The sequence below is a fragment of the Brassica rapa genome, chromosome A01 (assembly GCF_000309985.2).
Source record: "Brassica rapa cultivar Chiifu-401-42 chromosome A01, CAAS_Brap_v3.01, whole genome shotgun sequence".
NCBI lineage: Eukaryota > Viridiplantae > Streptophyta > Magnoliopsida > Brassicales > Brassicaceae > Brassica > Brassica rapa.
The window spans coordinates 18,556,802-18,575,248 of NC_024795.2; the positions used below are offsets into that span (position 1 = coordinate 18,556,802).

Here is an 18,447-nt window from a genome sequence, read left to right on the forward strand (position 1 = left end):
AATAAATAAATTTTTAAAATATATTATAGCAAAATATACAAGTTAAAGAAAAAATATATTTTGAACGAGGTTATCTATTTGATTATTTCACATTTTTATTTTATTATACCTAACTCAAAAATATATTAGTAAGTAATAAAAAATAATAACAAAGTAAAATCTATTAAAATCAGAATATATTAATAATTCTGAATAAGAAATATAAACAATAATACTATTGAGTTACAAAATATATTTAACTGTACCTAACTCGAAAATACCTAAAAATTGGTTAAAAACTTTTTAAAAGTTGAAATTACCTAAAAATTGAAAAACAGTATTTAAATATAAAAAACTCTTAGAAACATCTTACATTTCGAAAAAGAAAGCATATTACTTAGACAATAAGAACAAAAGATTATCTTTTAAAAATATTTCCAAAAAAAAATTTTATCCTAATAAATAAAATGTTAATTACCATTACTTCAATTCACTAAATATTTATTTATTTTTAATAATAAGTATTTAATAGTAACTAAGGTTCATCAAATCTTTATTGTGATACTAAAACTATAACTTGAATACTAAAAACATTATTTCTTATGTCATTTAAATAAAGATATAGTTTTTTTTTGTATGAATCAAAAGATATGGCTAAAGAGAATAATACAAATACTAACAGTAGTGTTCCAACATTTTATATGCATTAAAAGTAATATAGTATATAAAATTTATAATTTTATAAATTATATAAATACACATAAATTTGATTTTATACATTTAGAAATACAAATAAAGAAATAGGAAAATATAATAATTTAAAGAGTACGCTTTTACAAACAAAAATAAATTACAATAATAATAACACAATATATTTATTTATTTTTTAAATTAAAATTTAATAAATTCATTACGTTTTGGATTTAAAAATTATTATAAAAGAGCAAGGCAATTAGAATAGATTCGCGCGTAGTGTGAATATAAAATCTAGTTCATTCAATAAAATCTAACCAGTTTATTGAAAAAAAAATACTAATCATATTCAATGATGGAAATACAGAAACCAAATTGATGCATGTAGCTTGGAGTTAAGTTTTTGGTTGGGTATTCCACTGAATCCAACCAAGACGATCTTCAACAGACATACTAACAAATATGTCTCTCATTTCAAGCTTTTGAATCATGGAAAGAGCTTTGTATTGGACATGGTTGGACAAATTAGGAATCTCTTTGATAGCCTCCCAAACATTGATCTTCTTGTTTTCCTCAACCATTGATCTTCCTTGCATTATGTGAATCATCATCTGTTTAGTGGCTGACTCAACTGATCTTAGTTCTGTGCAAATCTTTGCCAAAAGATCATTGTCCTTAACTGATGCATAGTTTGATGAATCACCAAATACATCAGTTTCGGTTTCACGAATTTCATGAACCTCGTCATCGTCATCATCATCATTAGTAAGATCCACTTCTTGTTTCAGTATCTCGTTCTTTCTCACTTCGCATGGTTGAGAATGTGATCTCGCAAGTCTCCTCATTCCCCCAAATACTAGTTTCATATTCTCATTTTCTTCATATTTCTCGTTACGCATATGCCTTTGATTAGGAAAATCCTATACAAAACAAGGACGCGTGTTATCAACAATGTAAAATAGAATAACTACACGAAGAAGTAGAAATAAGAAAAAAGGAAAAAGAAATTACTCTAAGGTAAGCATTCCACACTTCATCAGGAGCCGTGAACTTCTTTGTGATTGGATTCCATTGAACCTTAGAATCAAAATGCAGAAGATTGACAAAATCTCGGTATTGGTTCTTCAAGATCTTCATTCGGTTGTTAAAATTCTTATAAGTCTTCCGGCTATTAAATTTGTCGTTAAGAACTGAAAGTATCTTTGTCTCAACGGTTTTCTTGAACATTTTTCCATTGGGATCAGCCCATCCCTCCTTGAAGCAACTTGCTACTAGCTCAATCAGCAATTTGCTCTCTTCTGGTCTCCATTGAATGTATTCACCTTTTCCTTGTCTTTGATTTACCATCATGATGATTGTTACAGTCACTGATACCTAAAACTAAAACACAAGTGTCTAGAATAAGTTGGAGTTCACTTAGTTCAGACAGATGTAACTGGTTTTGGTTATATCTTGTAAGATTTTTGCCCATTAAACCAGAAACTGAAAATATAAATTCCTCAATAAAGCAGAATAGTTCGAAGAAAGTAGAAAAAGACGTATCATTGATCATTTACAAACGTGAGACAATTATTCATAACTAGATAGCTAAAAACATCACAATGTAACTTGCGACGAAACCACTAACACAGACACCAAAACACAATCAAGAAATTAAAGTTGCTTTTGTCTGTACCTTTTTTATAAGATAAACATGATCTAATTTAACAAGGTTTTCATCTACTTTATATACCTAAAACTAAACGTGTTTTGATCAAACTACTATTTTCGCCAAGACGTTACATAAAATGATTATCATTAGCAGTTCATTTTGGAAAAAATCAGGAAAAGCAGATATAATATGATGAGTTGAGAGATCTAAACCTGGAAGTGAAACAGGAACATAGATCGGCTGCGGTTATGGGTTCTGAAAATATCGTACTGTTATTCTCGGTGTGCCGTAGTATTTAAGAAGATCTTAGGAATCGGCTATCTATCTGCTTTATACATTTCTGTGTATTTTGAAAATCTTTCAGTGTTTATTACACGGGTGTTATTCAATCATGCATTTTAAAAGAACTGAAATCCAGATATAATGTTATTAAATTAATCATTTATAATAATATTTTATTACTATTAGATTTTTATTGGTAAAAATGTTATTGTTATTAGATTTTATATTTTTAATCATGTATCATAAATTTTTAAATCTCATTTTATTCAATTAATATTTCAAATCATTTATTAAAATTTATTGTTATTTAAAACTATGTGATTTTAATTTTTGTACATTAAGTCATTTAGAAATAATATTAAATTTCAAATCCGTTAAGATCATAAAACCTAAAAAAATTAGATTTTAAAATTAATGACTGAACATCTTCTTAAAGATCATATCAGTTACTTATTGTTTTATCTATTTTACAAATCACACATTCACATATGTTTTTATTGGAAATTTAGAATGCATGTATTCATCTAATATAAAATATAATATAGAAACAATATTTAGTTAGTATGTGTTTTACAAGAAATATTATTGGAACTATAATACAATTATAGATTTCATTAAGTATACTCTTTTAATAATTTACATTATTTATCAATTCGAAATTGAGAATTCAAATGTCGATTACCAGCTTGATTCAACCATCCAAGTAAAATTAACCTAACTAGCTTCACTCAACCACCATACCAGCGGGTTCCGCTTTGTAATCCTCAAAATATCAAACACAGTTCTCAACATTTGTTCATAACTTTTAATGGTAACCACAAGAGGATGGCATTCACCTCGTTTATCGGCTACCGGCATTCTCGTGACCTTGCGGAGTAGCTGGTGTTTGACGATTTCCTAAATTTTATGCTCTCCAATGATAATGAAGCTCTAAAAATCCACTAGAGTCCAACGGCCGAGGATGAGAAGTCGCATGGACCCGCAAGAGCACTAAGCGACCAACCACTCGGGAAAAGACGGACTGCGATGTAGACAACATCTAGATCAAGTCTTCAAATCTTGCAAAAAAAAGATGGAGGTTAACCTGCTCAAAAGGACCAATAGTCTTCTAAGCACTGGGAGGACCAATTTCCCACCAGGTCTCCTCGCTGTGGGAACCCGACTGACCTAATCAAAGATCCAAACGAAGCCCTGGCCCGACAAGGAGAACCCTAACCGGGTCTGTTTTGTGCTTCGCCGCTACACCGGCTGGAGAGTCGAATAGGAAACAACAACTAAATAACAGTATCAACTAAATAACTTCCAACTAAACAACTAGAGAACATGTTGAACAAGTGGGAGACTTCCCACTAATACATGAGCCAACGTGCCATATCCCTGTCCCATTGTTGGCCATGATCTTATCACTACACCTCAGCCTCAAAATCCAAATGAGAACTCTTCTCTTGTAGCCACCCGGTAAGTGGTTACCACACTCTGGTATGTGGATTAGTATTTCTTACATCTAAATGGAGAAGAAAGGTGCATGTGATTTACAACCCAGTGACAGGAGAGTTCCTAACCTTACCCAAAGTACCTCTAAAAGAAAAAAACTTACCCAAAGTGAAAGAGCCTAAGAGTAATCCCACGAAGACTGAAAGGTTTTATTTCGGCTATGATCCAATTGGCAGACAGTTCAAAGTGTTGTGTAAGACCACCTCCAATACTCATCATGTTTTGACACTAGAAACTGGAAAACGTTTATGGAGAAGGATCGAAAGCAAATTCAGTTCTGAGGAGAATTTTGGAATACATGGTGATTGGTGATATATGCATAAATGGTGTTTTGTATATCAGATATGCACCCAGCCGAACCTCTATGATAGTTTGCTTTGACTTTAGGTCTGAGAAGTTCAGTTTTATTAACGGAAATTACGACATGAATATTTCTTATCGTTCGAGTAATTTGATTTTGTTCAATTACAAAGGTAAATTAGGTATGTATGATAGGTATCAAGTGAGAGAAAGATTTACACTTGCACAACACAAGGAAAAAAAAACAAAGTGACACCAGTGGTTGGTGCAGAACATATCAAAGTATTACTCCGTATGTATCAAAATAAGTGGGTTTTAAGGTTTTGCGCACCGATTAAAAAATTACAAAATTTTATTCAATCTTTCTCGTTTTTATAAAAACAACAATAAGTACATATAATTCAACCAATAAAAAATTGTACTGCAGAATACAAATAATCAAAAACATAAAATTGCATTTACTTTTTACATGAAAACTTTAAAAAATCACTTAAAATGAAACAATTTTTTTTTAAAACACCACTTAAAATGAAACAATTTTTTTTTTAAACACCACTTAAAATGATACGGAAAGAGTAAGCTACCCAAAACTCTTCCGGTGATCCAAATGACCAAAAACAAGTGATCTATACAATCACTTATTATCTCATCTCTTTCGCGTTCGCTTCCGTTTCTGACTCTTTATCCTTGTAAACGCAGCAATAGAAGCATGAATGCCTACGGTTGTTCTGCCTTTCTTACAACCCTATTTCACCGCCAAATCATTGACTATGTTGCTGATATCATCTGTTCCGCTTAACTGCAACAACTGCTTTATCTCATCAATCAATCATCTGCAGCGCCAGTGCCATTGAAAGGTCCAAGGCTATAGAGGTCATCCATTGGTTTCATCATTATTTTATGTATCTACAGTTTTTTTAAAGGCTGATTTATTATGATATTACAATTATGAGAAAGATTAAATAAACGATTCAACAACCGACAATACTACTTGCTTTATGAGAATCTACGACTAACTGCATCATATGAGCTGTCCTATGAAGATCCACGCATGAACGGATTTACTTACACAATGTTGAAGATCTTTTGTAAGCATTTCTTATGTATTCTGCATAATTGTTTAACAAATCGCTTTCTATAGAAATTGAAACATAAACCTTCTATAATATGCAGTATGCAAGAAATTGCCTAGTATTCGAACCCCATACCTGAGTGTAGAAACCTTTAAACCTTAACCAATAGGATACAGTGTTTTCTCTTATCTACAATTTTAGTTATGAAATTTAATTAATTTCATCTTTATAAATTATTTAATTTTAAATATTACATTTAACAAAACTTAAAAAAGACTTTATTTTGAAAATCCTTTCGTCAGCAAATTTCCTGATGAAAGCTAAGTCGTAGAAAATATTTTTGGCGGACCACAGTCATTAATTATTACCATTGGGCGAGGGTCATCATCATTACTAGATTCCGATAGAAAAATGGACGTCAACAATATTCCTGATGGACCATGGTCATTGAAAATTTTCCCAACAAACTCTGATTCGTCAAAAAAATTTCATCGATGAATTACGAAGGAAGGTTTCATTGGGAATCCGTCGAGAATTCATGGGTGTGTCTAGACAAATCCTGACATGATTTTTTTTTCGAAAAATTGTGTTCGTCGAAAATTCGTTGTAGTGTAGCTGGTCCGTAAGATTTCTCTGCACCACTTTCCAAACCCGCTAGCTGAAACACTAAACATATCAAACAATATCCAAAGTTAATTAAACTTTTTTAATCTCTTATGTAACTTAAGGTTATTTAAATATTTTAGAGTATTTTGGAGACTTTGTTCGTTATTTTTCCATGTTCAAAAACCCGGCCGGCCGAGTATTCGCTAGGAGTTACCTTGTCGTGGCGAGAACACCCAATTAGGCCAGGCGGTCAACGAGTTATTCCTGAGTGTGACCGAATAATAAGAAAATCGCCGTATAATTGTTTGATCTGAGTAGGCCCAATAGGCCGATTATCCATATTTCTTTGTAACAACAACACGAAGCCCAAACCCTTTTTTCCTATTCCAAAGTGCTCTGATCTTTTCTTTAACTATACTTAGGACATGTTCAAACTCAGCGGTTACGTTTGCGGTTGCGGGAGTTTGTGGATGCGGGCAGTTACAGTTTCTAGCGGTTTTAAGAGATTTGTACGACTGGTACTGCGGTTAAAAATTGGTGCGTTTACGGGTGACTTATGACTGGTTAACTACCAAATCCGATAACAATCAAATAATAAATTAACAATATTTACATTTAATATAAATATAAAAATATCAAAAATCATAAAATTATAATAAATATAAAATTTATATTTAGAAAGTTATAATTTTAATTTTTGAAAATTTATTGAAATTTTTTTTATTATAAAATTTTATAATATTAATTAAAATATAATAGATATATTTTAATATTTTCATAATTTCAATTATAAATTTTTTATTAAATATTTTTACTTTTGTATATATATTATTTTAAAAAAAAGAAAAAAAAATTTACCCTCCCGCAACCACTCGCAACCACCCGCTAGCTGGAGCCAGCTTTTGAATTTATGAGAATCGGAGCTGTTTGAAGCGGTTTAGAGCGATTTGAGTGATTGTTGCAAACCGCCGACAACCGCTACCAACCGCAAAAGCTGCGTTTGCGGGTGGTAGCGGGAAAACCAGTCGCCCCTTAGTTGAGTTTGGGATTTTATTTGTGGAACAAACCCTATATCACGAGTTCTCAATTTCAACCTAAGAGCAAATCGAATGTTTTTCTTTTTGTTTGCAGGTGTAATGTACAAGATATAACTTCTAACTTGATCTTTGAAGATTAGAACTTAACTTTTGTATCTTTTTAAGATCAAGACAATATCTTTTTGGTGTATCCCGTGTATAGAAATTAGCTTTTGTTTTTTGAACTAGATGTGTATTAAAAGAAATTTCAATATATTTTGGAGCATAAGTTTTGTGTTATAAATTTATAATATATTTTATGAATTAAAATTACTTCCAATAAATCTTCGAAACAAGAACAGATAGAGTTTGCTTAACTAGAACCTACCATCAGGCTAGGTATGAGAGTCCGATTAATCACCAATTTTTGATAATTCGCTAGGTCCGTCATCGCCGCCCGACTCGCGCCTAGCGCAATTTCGAAGATTGGTTATTTATACCAGATTTGTAGGTATTTCAACTAATTTTAGCCATTTTAGGTAGTTTTATTAGTTTTTAATCTGCCTTTTTGAATAATTTATGTATTTTCAATATATTAAGTTAACTTTCAGTATTTTTCAATATTTTCAATATTTTATAAAAACGCTACAAATGTTTTAGCAAAATAAAAATTCATTCAATAAAATTTAACCAGTTTATTGAAAAAAATACTAATCATATTCCACGATGGAAATACAGAAACCAAATTGATGCATGTAGCTTGGAGTTAAGTTTTTGGTTGGGTATTCCACTGAATCCAACCAAGACGATCTTCAACAGACATACTAACAAATATGTCTCTCATTTCAAGCTTTTGAATCATGGAAAGAGCTTTGTATTGGACATGGTTGGACAAATTAGGAATCTCTTTTATAGCCTCCCAAACATTGATCTTCTTGTTTTCCTCAACCATTGATCTTCCTTGCATTATGTGAATCATCTGTTTAGTGGCCGACTCAACTGATCTTATCTCTGTGCAAATCTTTGCCAAAAGATTCTTGTCTTTGATGGATGCATAGTCTGATGAATCACCAAATAAATCAGTTTCGGTTTCACGGATTTCATGAACCTCGTCATCATCATTAGTAAGATCCACTTCTTGTTTCATTATCTCGTTCTTTCTCACTTTCGATGGTTGAGAATGTAATCTCGCAAATCTTCTCATTCCCCCAAATACTAGCTTCATATTTTCATATTCTTCATATGTCTCGTTACGTACATGTCTTTGATTAGGAAAATCCTAGTCGAAACAAGGATGTGTTAGCAACAATGTATAATAGAATAACTACACGAAGAAGTAGAACAAAAAAAGGAAAAAGAAACTTACTCTAAGGTAAGCAGTCCACACTTCATCCGGAGCCGTGAACTTCTTTGTGATTGGATTCCATTGAACCTTAGAATCAAAATGCAGAAGATTGACAAAATCTCGGTATTGGTTCTTCAATATCTTCATTCGGTTAATAAAATTCTTATAAGTCTTCCTGCTATTAAATTTTTCGTTAAGAACTGAAAGTATCTTTGTCTCAACGGTTTTCTTGAACATTTTTCCATTGGGATCAACCCATCCCTCCTTGAAGCAGCTTGCTACTAGCTCAATCAACAATTTGCTCTCTTCTGGTCTCCACTGAATGTATTCACCTTTTCCTTGTCTTTGATCTACCATCATGATGATTGTTACACTTACAGTCACCAATACCTATAACTAACGTGTTTGAAAAACAAAGAAAGTCAATATAAAACGTGTTTCGAATAAGTTGGAATGCACTTAGTTCAGACATATAGATGCAACTGGTTTTGTTTCTAGCTTGTAAGATTCAGCCCATTAAACAAGAAATTGAAAATATAAAATTCCTCGAGAAAGAATAGTTTGACGAAAATAGAGAAAGGTACCATTGATCATATACAAACTTGAGACAATTATTCATGACTAGATAACTAAAAACCGAACCACATAAAACTTATTAAAAACTTGTGATTAAACCACTAATACATAAACCAAAACACAATCCAGAAATTGAGTTTCCTTTTGTCTATACCTTTTTATAAGATGGACATGATCTAATTTCATAAAACAAGCAAGAGATGAAGACAATGACATGAATTGAGAGGTATTAAACCAGATAGAGAATTTTAAGACGGTTTTGACTTACTTTATACTTAAAACTAAACGTGTTTTGATCAAACTACTATTTTCGCCAAAGACGTTACATAAAATGATTATCATCAGCAGTTAATTTTGAGAAAAACAGGAAAAGTGGAGATAATATGATGAGTTGAGAGATCTAAACCTGGCAGTGAAACAGGAATATAGATCGGCGGTTATGGGTTCTGGAAAGATTGTACTGTTAGATCGGTGTGACCTAGTATTTAAGAAGTTTTAGGAATCGGCTATCCATCTGCTTTATACATTTGTGTGTATTTTAAAAATCTATCAGAGTTTATTAGAAGGGTGTTATTTAATCATGGATTTTAGAAGAATCCAAATATAATATAGTGCTATTAAATTTATCATTTAAAATAATATTTTAGTGTTATTGAATTAATCACTTAAAATAAACATTTTAATGATTAGATTTTGTATTTGTAATCATGTATAGTAAATTTTAGATCTGATATTATTCAATTAATATTTCAAATAATTTATCAAAACTTAGTGTTATTTAAAAATATGTGATTTTAAATTTTTGTATATAAAGTCATTTTTAAAGAACATAGATTTTCAAGAGTTTATATTAAATATCAAATCTCCTAAGATCACAAAACCTAGAAAATAGATTTCAAACCAATGATTGAACATCCTCTTAAAAGAACATATTAACTAAATATTTTCTTGTCTTTTTTACAAATCACACATTCATGTATGATTTTGTTAGAATTGTAGAATGTATATTAAACTATAATTATAAACTAGAGTTTGACATATGCATCTACCGTCAGCGTGAATATTTTTTTTGGCTCTTATATAGATCAAATTTTAGTTTGGCAATGTAGTCTTTTACAGTTTTCCTTTTGTATGGTAGTTTTAGAAAAACAAAAACAAAGACTTAGATGTTTCTTGCTAGATGTTGTGTCCGAAGGACTAATCACTACGAAGCCCGCAGGATCCACGTTTTCTTACCATTTAAGGTACCCCGGATGGCCAAGGAGAATCGAACCCAGGGCAGTAGTCTCAACTGTGGACCCTTTACCACTAGGCCAAGACCATTTGGTTCTCTGTTGTGATTTAATAATTTATAACTCAAAGCTTTTACTCCAAATAATTAATTGGCATTTCTTGTAATACACATCTTAATAAAAAGCTCCAATTCTTACATATGCCACACACAATTTGTATCAAAGTAGATTTACTAAGACTACATGGAGTTCAATTTTTACTGTCATTTTCATTAAAATATCAAATCTCCAGTTCGTAAAACAAAATATGAAAATTTTATTTAATAAACTTTAGAACCAAAAAAAAAGTACTACTACATTTTTAGGAAAAACAAGCTATTTCCTCACGAGAAGTATCACATAGCACCATATGTCTCCTAAGACTATGTCTCGTTCGATATATCTTCGAGAATAAAGTTCGAAACTTATTTTCCCACCAAAGTAACGATGAACACTTAAACTTCCATGATATGAAAGATAGAAATCTCTAATGTTATAAAATTCAATTGTCGATTTACTGTATTGAATTAAAACCAAAAGCTTAATAAAACCCGCACTAGACCAATTGATGACCCGATTAAGACTCGATTACTTCTTCTAAACCAATAATTGGAAACCCAGAACCAGTTAACCCTTTAACCCGAGATCCTAATACCTGAAAGACTTAAACTTTCCCGTAACTGTTGAAATCAGAAAACCTAATTCCCAAATCGCAATTCAGAATTAAGAAAACTGAAGTTTGAGAACAGGGATTGAAGAAGAGGCGGTCGTTGATGCAGATGCTGGAGATGGTGAAACCTTTGATGAAGAAGCAGAAGAAAGAGATCATGTTGAAATCGAGCACCTGGTCGGAGAGTTCGTCAACGAGCCTTCCGTTCGACATAATCAGATTCCTGATAGTGATGACGAAGAAGAGAAAGGCTTGAAGAAGAAGCCCGCAGAGGTTACTCACATCAAACGTGGTGATGGGAAATTGTACAAGCCTTTGTGTGTTTGTTTAACATTTAAAGTGGCCAACTTTGGTTTGTTTATGTTATCTTTGTCTCTTTTCAATGAATATGACAACAAAACACAACAATCATAAAAAGTTAGGATAACATTGGATACCAATGAAACATAACAAGTTCAGCCATTTTGTTCATACAAGATCGACCAAACACAATAATCTAACCACGTGAACATATTACTTAGCACTAAAAACCAACAACCTCAATCATTTTCTTTTTATCATAGTCACCATTTTCTTATGCATAACTCCATGATTCCTAGCACACCCACACATCCAACAATACCTACTACCATCATTCTCTTCATGTTACCTTTGGCTTCACAGCTAACAACTGTTCCACCTTATCACATAGCTCCTTCTCCATCTTCTTTCTTGCAGCAGTAGCACAACGGTAGTACCTTCGGTATGGGTATTTGTCGGATTTGGACATGAGAGGAACAGTTTCATCACCACAACATTTCTTCAAATTCCCATGACTACTCCACCCCGACGATGAGAAGCGTTTCCTCTGGTCGATGCTCCTGAGGTATTCGACGAAGCCCTGACATTTTCTTCTCTGCAACTTCAATCGAGAGCAACAATTTTAGGGTTCTTGATTGAAATCGATTTGGGAATTCTGTTTTCTCGGATGTATTTAAGTTGGGTAAAAATGACGGATCGAGTTAAGTTCGTTAGGTCGGATTTTATTTCGTTTTGGTTTAGTTTTGGTCGGTTTATTATTAGACAATCCGGATTTAATATTGAGTTTACAGAAACCGTGAGAAAACCAACATTGGTGGAAAAATATGTTTCAAATTTTATTCTCGGGAACGAAGCATAGTTCTGGGAGACATGTGGTGCTATGCAATACTTCTTGTTGGGAAATAGCTCGTCTTCCCATATTTTTATTGGTATTTATTTAATTATTCTTATTTTTCATATAATTTTTGTTTGTAAAATTATTTATTTCATTAATTTTAATAAATAGAAAGAAAAAATGATAACAAAAAGTTTAATCCCCACATTAAGGGGAGTATGTTTCTAGCCAGTTTAATATTAATATTTTTTTAATGTAATTTAGTTAAAGGTTAAATTTTAAATCACAAAGTTAGGCTCTGTTCGTTTGCTCACCCAGGTGATCCATCTGGGTGAAGATGCAAATTGATGTTCGTTTTGTGCATTATAATGCTACATCCAGATGGATCACCCAGCTGAATTTTTTAAAACTCATCTCAAATTCTCACCCAAATGAAGGTGAGTCTTGATGGTGCATCTGGATGCAGATGCATCTAGTTCAGTCCAAAATGATAAATGACAAAAATGACCTTTTAAAATCAAAATATTATTTTCAAATCGTAAATTCTATTTTTTGCATATACATTTTTCCGCTATAACCAAAAAATGCATTTTCTCGCAAAAACTGAAAAACACACTTTCCCGCCAAAACCGCAAGATGCGGTTTTCCGCAAAAAAACATAAAACACACATTTTCATAAAAACACATGTTTCGGCTAAACCAGTAAAACCGCACTTTTCGACCAAAACCGAAAAAACGCATTTTTCCGCCAAAACCAAAAAACGCATATTCCCGCCAAAACTCCAAAAAGCATTTTCCGGCCAAAACCGCAAAAAGCATTTTCCCGCCAAAACAGGAAAAAACGCATTTTCTCACCAAAACCGAAAAAACACAATTTCCCGCCAAAACCGGAAAACCGAATTTTTCCACCAAAACCGAAAAACGAAAATTTTTCCGCCAAAACCGGTAAACGAAATTTTCCCCGCCAAAACCGGAAAAACGTATTTTCCCGCTAAAACCAGAAAAACGCATTTTCCCGCTAAAACCGGAAAAACGCATTTTCCCGCCAAAACCGGAAAAACGCATTTTCCCGCCAAAACTGAAAAACACAATTTTACCGCCAAAACCGGAAAATGAAATTTTCCCGCCAAAACCGGAAAAACGTATTTTCCCGTCAAAACCGGAAAAACGCATTTTCCCGCCAAAACTGGAAAAACGCATTTTCCCGCCAAAACCGAAAAACGAATTTTTCCCGCCAAAAACCGGAAAACAAATTTTCCCGCCAAAACCGGAAAAAGTATCTTCCCGCCAAAACCGGAAAAACGCATTTGCCCGCGAAAACCGGAAAAGAGCATTTTTCCCGCCAAAACCGGAAAACTGAATTTTCCCGCCAAAACCGGAAAAATGTATTTTCCCGCCAAAACCAAAAAAATACTTTTCCGCCAAAACCGCCAAAATGATTTTCCAAGCCAAAGTCGCAAAAAATAACTTTTCCCTCCAAAATCGTGAAAAAATACTTTTCCCGCCAAAACTTCAAAACACACTTTTTCCATCCAAACCGCAAAAACGTATTTTCCGCCAAACTCATAAAACGTATTTTCCGTCAAAACCATAAAAATGCATTTTTCGCGAAAAACACATATTTCCTCAAAAACCGCAAATATATTTTCAGCCAAAACCGTTAAAATGCTATTTTTCCGCCGAAACATTAAAAATTATATTTTAGTCATTTTATTAACAAGTTCACCTGGATGCAGATGGAAGTTAAAAAATGAAAATCAAACGAACATAGTTGCATTCGGATGATTCATCTGGATGCATGGACGAAATGAAGAAACGAACAACACCCAGATGGAGCATCTGGGTAGGACATCTAGATGGACCATCTGGATGCATCTTCCAGATGTACAAACGAACAGGGCCTTAGTGTAAGCCAATGAAAAAACAGCATGTGTAAAAAGGATAACTTACTTTTCTTTTCAGGTTCTTAGCCAAGAACTTGTTTGTTTCTCTGACACCACTTTTTCTAGTTTTTTATTCCTAGTAAGTAGAACCTGTCCACTACACACACCTCCAACTGGGATGCTCTTAGGAAAAAGATGGTGAATTTTTGTCCTATAAAATCAATTTTCCCAAAATAAAATTGTGCCTGCTTGTAAAATTATTGGCAACAATAAAAAAGCGCAGAAGAGAACTTATCAACTATTACTAACCTTCTACAAAATTTCTTAACCCTGTAGCTACTCAAAACCATGCTGGTTTCTAAATGAACAAATACAAGTGATCTACGCAACCATTAATCGTCTCATCTCTATCGCTTCCGTTTCTGACTCCTCTTCTTTGTAAAGGCAGCAATAGAAGCAGGAATGCCTACAGTTGTTCTGCCTTTCTTACAGCCCCATTTCACCGGCAAATCATTGACTATGTTGCTGATATCATCTGTTCCGCTTAACTTCACCAACTGCTTTATCTGATCAAACATCTGCAGCGTCAGTGCCATGGAAATGTCCAAGGCTATAGAGTCATCCATTGGTTTCATCTTTACGCTTGTCAGTTTCTCTTTGAAGGAACGCAATGACATTGAGTCACCATATCCTTCACGGTTTTCACACATTGTGTTAACCTTTATGACGTGTTTGCATAGGTTCCCTTGCAAAGACCAAGCACAATCGCAGAAGGCAAACTCCGAACCTGGGTTCCACACAACTCGTGCTACGTTGGTATCCCTCTGAGACCGAACCTTTGCAACAACGGTGTTATTACTGTCTAGTATAACAGCAGAGTCTGGAATCTCCGACGCTCTGTGCCATGACGTAGAAGCTATGTATTCTTCTTTGACATTTTGAAAAGAATCGCTTTCATCAGCATACCGATCAAGCCAATAACTCGAGTGGAGTTCTGTTGTCAGCTTGTGTACTAGCCAATCTACTCTCTGAAGAGCATTGAGATGTGTATCGTCAAACAGCTTCACTTTGAGTTTTACATGGTAAGCTTCTATAGCACCACATGCTTCTTGGCTTGCAAGTGGGAGACTTTTTATAGTTGAGAGCCACATTCCTGGCAAAACAATATAATCAAAGAGCACATTAAGCACTAAACCAAGAGTCACATGAATCACTTGTTAGCAGTGATACCAGAAGTTCTAACCTATTTTAGGCAACCAAGTGGATGTGAAGTAGTGCATGAAGGCGGTTTGATCAGAAAAATCCAGAGTTAACCTTTCTAGAGCCTTGGATGTATCTACTCCATCCCAAATGCTGTACACGACTTCTCCTAAACATTTAAATAACTCTCTTTGGACCTCAATGGTATCGCACTTCTTCACTACATTCCGAAGCCATGATCTACGAATACGCCAGAGAGAGAATAGTATAGGGCAACGAAACGTGTCCCTGAAAAGGAAGAAAAAAAAAAGGACAGAAATGAGTAACAACACAACACTCCTGATCCTATTTTAGAACTTTACACAGAGTTGAAGCATACCTTATGGGATCAATCTCCATTGCAGCATCGTCAATGATGAAGCCATTGATCCTAAAGCCAGGCTCAACACTCTGTGCGCGTTGGAGCAGTATTTTCATCCACTTCTCGACATCAGATTTCAAATTGCTACGAGAGATAATCCAAGCAACGGGTAGAGCATGATGTCTTGAATCAAATACAAGAAGCGTGCATAGAGGATACTGCCAATAGTGTTGAAGAGATCAGTACTAAAAGCACATTAAACATAAGAAAGAAAACAAAGATCATCAATGTTGTTACCTTAAGTCTCTTTATCCCGAAAGTCGAATCAGCAGCAACTAAACTACAATGACCGAAGCGCACGAACTGCTGCAACTGCCACTCAGTTTGAATCCCAAGCATGAACTGATCAGTCTCGGAAGACTCCTGATAAGAGAAGATTGATTTCTTGTTCCTCTCAGCCCAAATCTTGATACTAGCTTGATCATCCAAGTCCAGCTCATGAGTAGACCGTTTGATAATCATCCCGAGCTTATGAACATACTGAGAGGCAAGAGTGTCAACCGTGGCATCAGAGCCACAATACCTCTGAATCCCTTCGATATGTTTCTCCAAAACATTCTCTTCAGGGATGCCAAGGTAGATCATGGACATAGTCTGCTGCTGAATCTCGTTGCATATGTAAGGAATCTTCTTAGCACCAGGGCCAATGGCGTCTCTATCGAGAGGTCCGTGACAGACAAAGCCAGCCTTGTTCACATGCCGTCTCTCGTTGTAAACGAGAAGCGCAAGGGAAGGACGAGCGTAGAGACGCTTCACCACGAAATGACACGTGCATCCTCTCATGGACTGAGGTCTCGCGGCTCGGTTCCTAGTGTTGAGACGGTACTTTCTACTGGGCAACACGCCGCCTCCTTCTCCGTAGTTCTCAGGGCCGAAAGAGCACCAATACCTTTATAACAAACAAGTTTAAAAAAAAAAAAACAATTCGAAAGAGGAAATGGAGATTAAGAGAGAGAGACATACAGTCTGTATTCGAGATACTCATCGGGCTTGTACTCCCTGAGGCTGCCTCGAGAGCGTTTCCTTCCTCTTTCGATGTGGAATCGAGTTGGGCACTCTGGGTTTGAGCATTCTCCGATGATGAACTCTTCGACCCTCGCGTAAGGGATGAGTGCTACCTCGTCGTGATGCTCCGTTGTGCCGAACTTGGTCCACGTCAAATCGGAATACGAAAAGTCTTCTGCTTGTGGGTTTTGTACTGGAATCTCTTCTAGAGACTCGATAATCTCCATTTTCGTCTTTGGTTTTGAGGAAACAGTGGCTCTGAAAATTAGGGTTTATGTGAGGGGTGAGTGATTTGGGAAGAAGATGGATGCAACAGAAACGGACAAACGGTAGAATACTGGAAAGCAAGAGGACAAAGTTTAATAACAAAAAGGGTCTTTCACTTATTATTTTCTTTTAAAATCACCCTTTTGTTTCTATTTGTTAAATTTTGCCCGCGCCATAGTATAAGAGAATCTTTTCTTTCTTTTTTAATGCCGAGTATTATTATTTATCCTACTATATAAAAGAACTAAATTCAAGACTTTTGAAACTATCCACCTCAACCAAAATATTCTCATCCAAAAAGAATTAGAAATAAATGTCATTTAGAAGATAATTAACTAACATACAACTTTTGATATTTCTAGAAATTTCAAATTTGTAACTACTAATTTATTAATAGAATCATATATCTATATTGAATTATGTTCTATTTTTAATCGTTAGACTTCAAGGATAAATAAATTATTAATTTATAATATATAGTTTATAACTTTATATTGTAGTTATAAATAAAGAGAAAATAACCGGGAATGATGAAGAAGCTCATGTAAAATTATGTAATTAAAATGGTAAAATGGTGAGTATGATGAGGTGAATCTAAGAAAATTTGTTGTACAAATTATGGTGTTTTCTTCGTCCACTATAATGATTTAAAATAAAATATATATTCACATAAATAAGTCAATATTTGTTGTTTTTTTTGTAAGATATTAAGATTATCATTTTCTGAAAGGTTACACTGTTGTTTTTAAACAACTTATTACATCAAGGAAACAAAAACAACCAACAACAACTCAAGGTAAAAAAAGCCTTAAGGAAATCTTATACAAGAAAGATAAAAAAAAGTAGAGAAGAGGAGAAAGAAGAATTTACCAGGTAAGAGAGGAGACGGTCACGCATCATACGGTCGAGAGAGACAAGGATGACTGATGAAGGTGAGGAGACAGCTGTGAACACACGAGCATTACGCTCTTTCCACAACAGGTAGATGTCTGACTGAAAGTAGAGCTTGATGACTGGAGTAGCATGTGCATCTGCGTTGACGCGAGGTTGATTGATCTAGGCTGCAATAGAGTGTAGATCAGCCGGAGGAGAAATCCAAACTTCAGCAGCAAAAGGCTCCCATATCAAGCGAGAGAAAGAGCACTCAAAGAAGAGATGATGGTGAGTCTTTATTTCCAGATTACAAAGAACGCACGTTCCGGAGACATTTAACCCCCAACGCCTCAAGCGATCCTTGGTTGGCAGTCTTCTCCGCAAAGCCAGCCATGATATAAACGCATTACGTGGAATATGTTCCTTGAACCAAATAGTCTTGTGCCAATATTTATTGTTGATAGTGTTTATATTATTTTCTGACATTAGTATCTATATTTTTTGGTAAACTGATCCAAAGAGATTAGTTTGTGGAGCTAACCAAACGAGGATTATAGTGTTTACTTTGGAAAAAGTAATAGATGACATGCGTGTCTTTTCACATGGAAATCTGCACATATATTAAAATTGTAAGTTTTGAATCATAGAGAAAATATAGTGTATATGACTGAAGTTGGTCCATTCTGAAACTAAAGATGGCTAAAATT

The 18,447-nt window shown here is 34.2% G+C and overlaps 3 protein-coding genes across 6 annotated transcripts; all 3 read right to left on the minus strand.

Annotated features, from left to right (window-relative positions):
* Nucleotides 1-613: 613 nt before the first annotated feature.
* Nucleotides 614-2,702, minus strand: LOC103829875 (uncharacterized protein At2g29880-like). 2 transcript variants are annotated; one of them, XM_009105561.2, is made up of 3 exons: nucleotides 2,536-2,702; nucleotides 1,684-2,046; nucleotides 614-1,592 (listed from the first exon to the last, which is right to left on the minus strand). In XM_009105561.2, exons 1-3 carry the CDS (start codon nucleotides 2,554-2,556, stop codon nucleotides 1,068-1,070), a joined length of 909 nt encoding a protein of 302 aa, XP_009103809.1. In that variant the 5' UTR covers nucleotides 2,557-2,702; the 3' UTR covers nucleotides 614-1,067. The 2 variants fall into 2 exon arrangements, with proteins under 2 accessions (XP_009103809.1, XP_009103816.1); XM_009105568.2 differs by having other exon boundaries at nucleotides 1,684-2,052.
* Nucleotides 2,703-7,776: 5,074 nt separating this feature from the next.
* Nucleotides 7,777-12,498, minus strand: LOC103829868 (uncharacterized protein At2g29880-like). 3 transcript variants are annotated; one of them, XM_033278182.1, is made up of 3 exons: nucleotides 9,422-12,498; nucleotides 8,461-8,789; nucleotides 7,777-8,373 (listed from the first exon to the last, which is right to left on the minus strand). In XM_033278182.1, exons 2-3 carry the CDS (start codon nucleotides 8,674-8,676, stop codon nucleotides 7,861-7,863), a joined length of 729 nt encoding a protein of 242 aa, XP_033134073.1. In that variant the 5' UTR covers nucleotides 8,677-8,789; nucleotides 9,422-12,498; the 3' UTR covers nucleotides 7,777-7,860. The 3 variants fall into 3 exon arrangements, with proteins under 3 accessions (XP_033134073.1, XP_009103802.1, XP_033134072.1); XM_009105554.2 differs by having other exon boundaries at nucleotides 8,461-8,835; nucleotides 9,422-12,496; XM_033278181.1 differs by lacking the exon at nucleotides 9,422-12,498 and having other exon boundaries at nucleotides 8,461-9,403.
* Nucleotides 12,499-14,168: 1,670 nt separating this feature from the next.
* LOC103829887 lies at nucleotides 14,169-17,367 on the minus strand. Its single transcript, XM_009105575.3, has 5 exons — nucleotides 16,559-17,367; nucleotides 15,833-16,484; nucleotides 15,554-15,753; nucleotides 15,218-15,462; nucleotides 14,169-15,127 (listed from the first exon to the last, which is right to left on the minus strand). Exons 1-5 carry the CDS (start codon nucleotides 16,825-16,827, stop codon nucleotides 14,382-14,384), a joined length of 2,112 nt encoding a protein of 703 aa, XP_009103823.1. The 5' UTR covers nucleotides 16,828-17,367; the 3' UTR covers nucleotides 14,169-14,381.
* Between the last annotated feature and the right edge of the window lie 1,080 nt (nucleotides 17,368-18,447).

Bases quoted from the DNA above. Each gene is read 5' to 3' on its own strand.
- LOC103829875 (XM_009105561.2), bottom strand. From the start codon at position 2,556: ATGTTCCTGTTTCACTTCCAG. The intron at 2,047-2,535 runs GTTTAGATCTCT...TTTTAGTTTTAG, and splicing joins TGTTCCTGTTTCACTTCCAG to GTATCAGTGACTGTAACAAT. The intron at 1,593-1,683 runs GTAATTTCTTTT...TGTTTTGTATAG, and splicing joins TGTGGAATGCTTACCTTAGA to GATTTTCCTAATCAAAGGCA.
- LOC103829868 (XM_009105554.2), bottom strand. From the start codon at position 8,799: ATGATGGTAGATCAAAGACAAGGAAAAGGTGAATACATTCAGTGGAGA. The intron at 8,374-8,460 runs GTAAGTTTCTTT...TGTTTCGACTAG, and splicing joins TGTGGACTGCTTACCTTAGA to GATTTTCCTAATCAAAGACA.
- LOC103829887 (XM_009105575.3), bottom strand. From the start codon at position 16,827: ATGGAGATTATCGAGTCTCTAGAAGAGATTCCAGTACAAAACCCACAA. The intron at 16,485-16,558 runs GTATGTCTCTCT...TTTGTTATAAAG, and splicing joins GAGTATCTCGAATACAGACT to GTATTGGTGCTCTTTCGGCC. The intron at 15,463-15,553 runs GTATGCTTCAAC...CTTCCTTTTCAG, and splicing joins ATGGAGATTGATCCCATAAG to GGACACGTTTCGTTGCCCTA.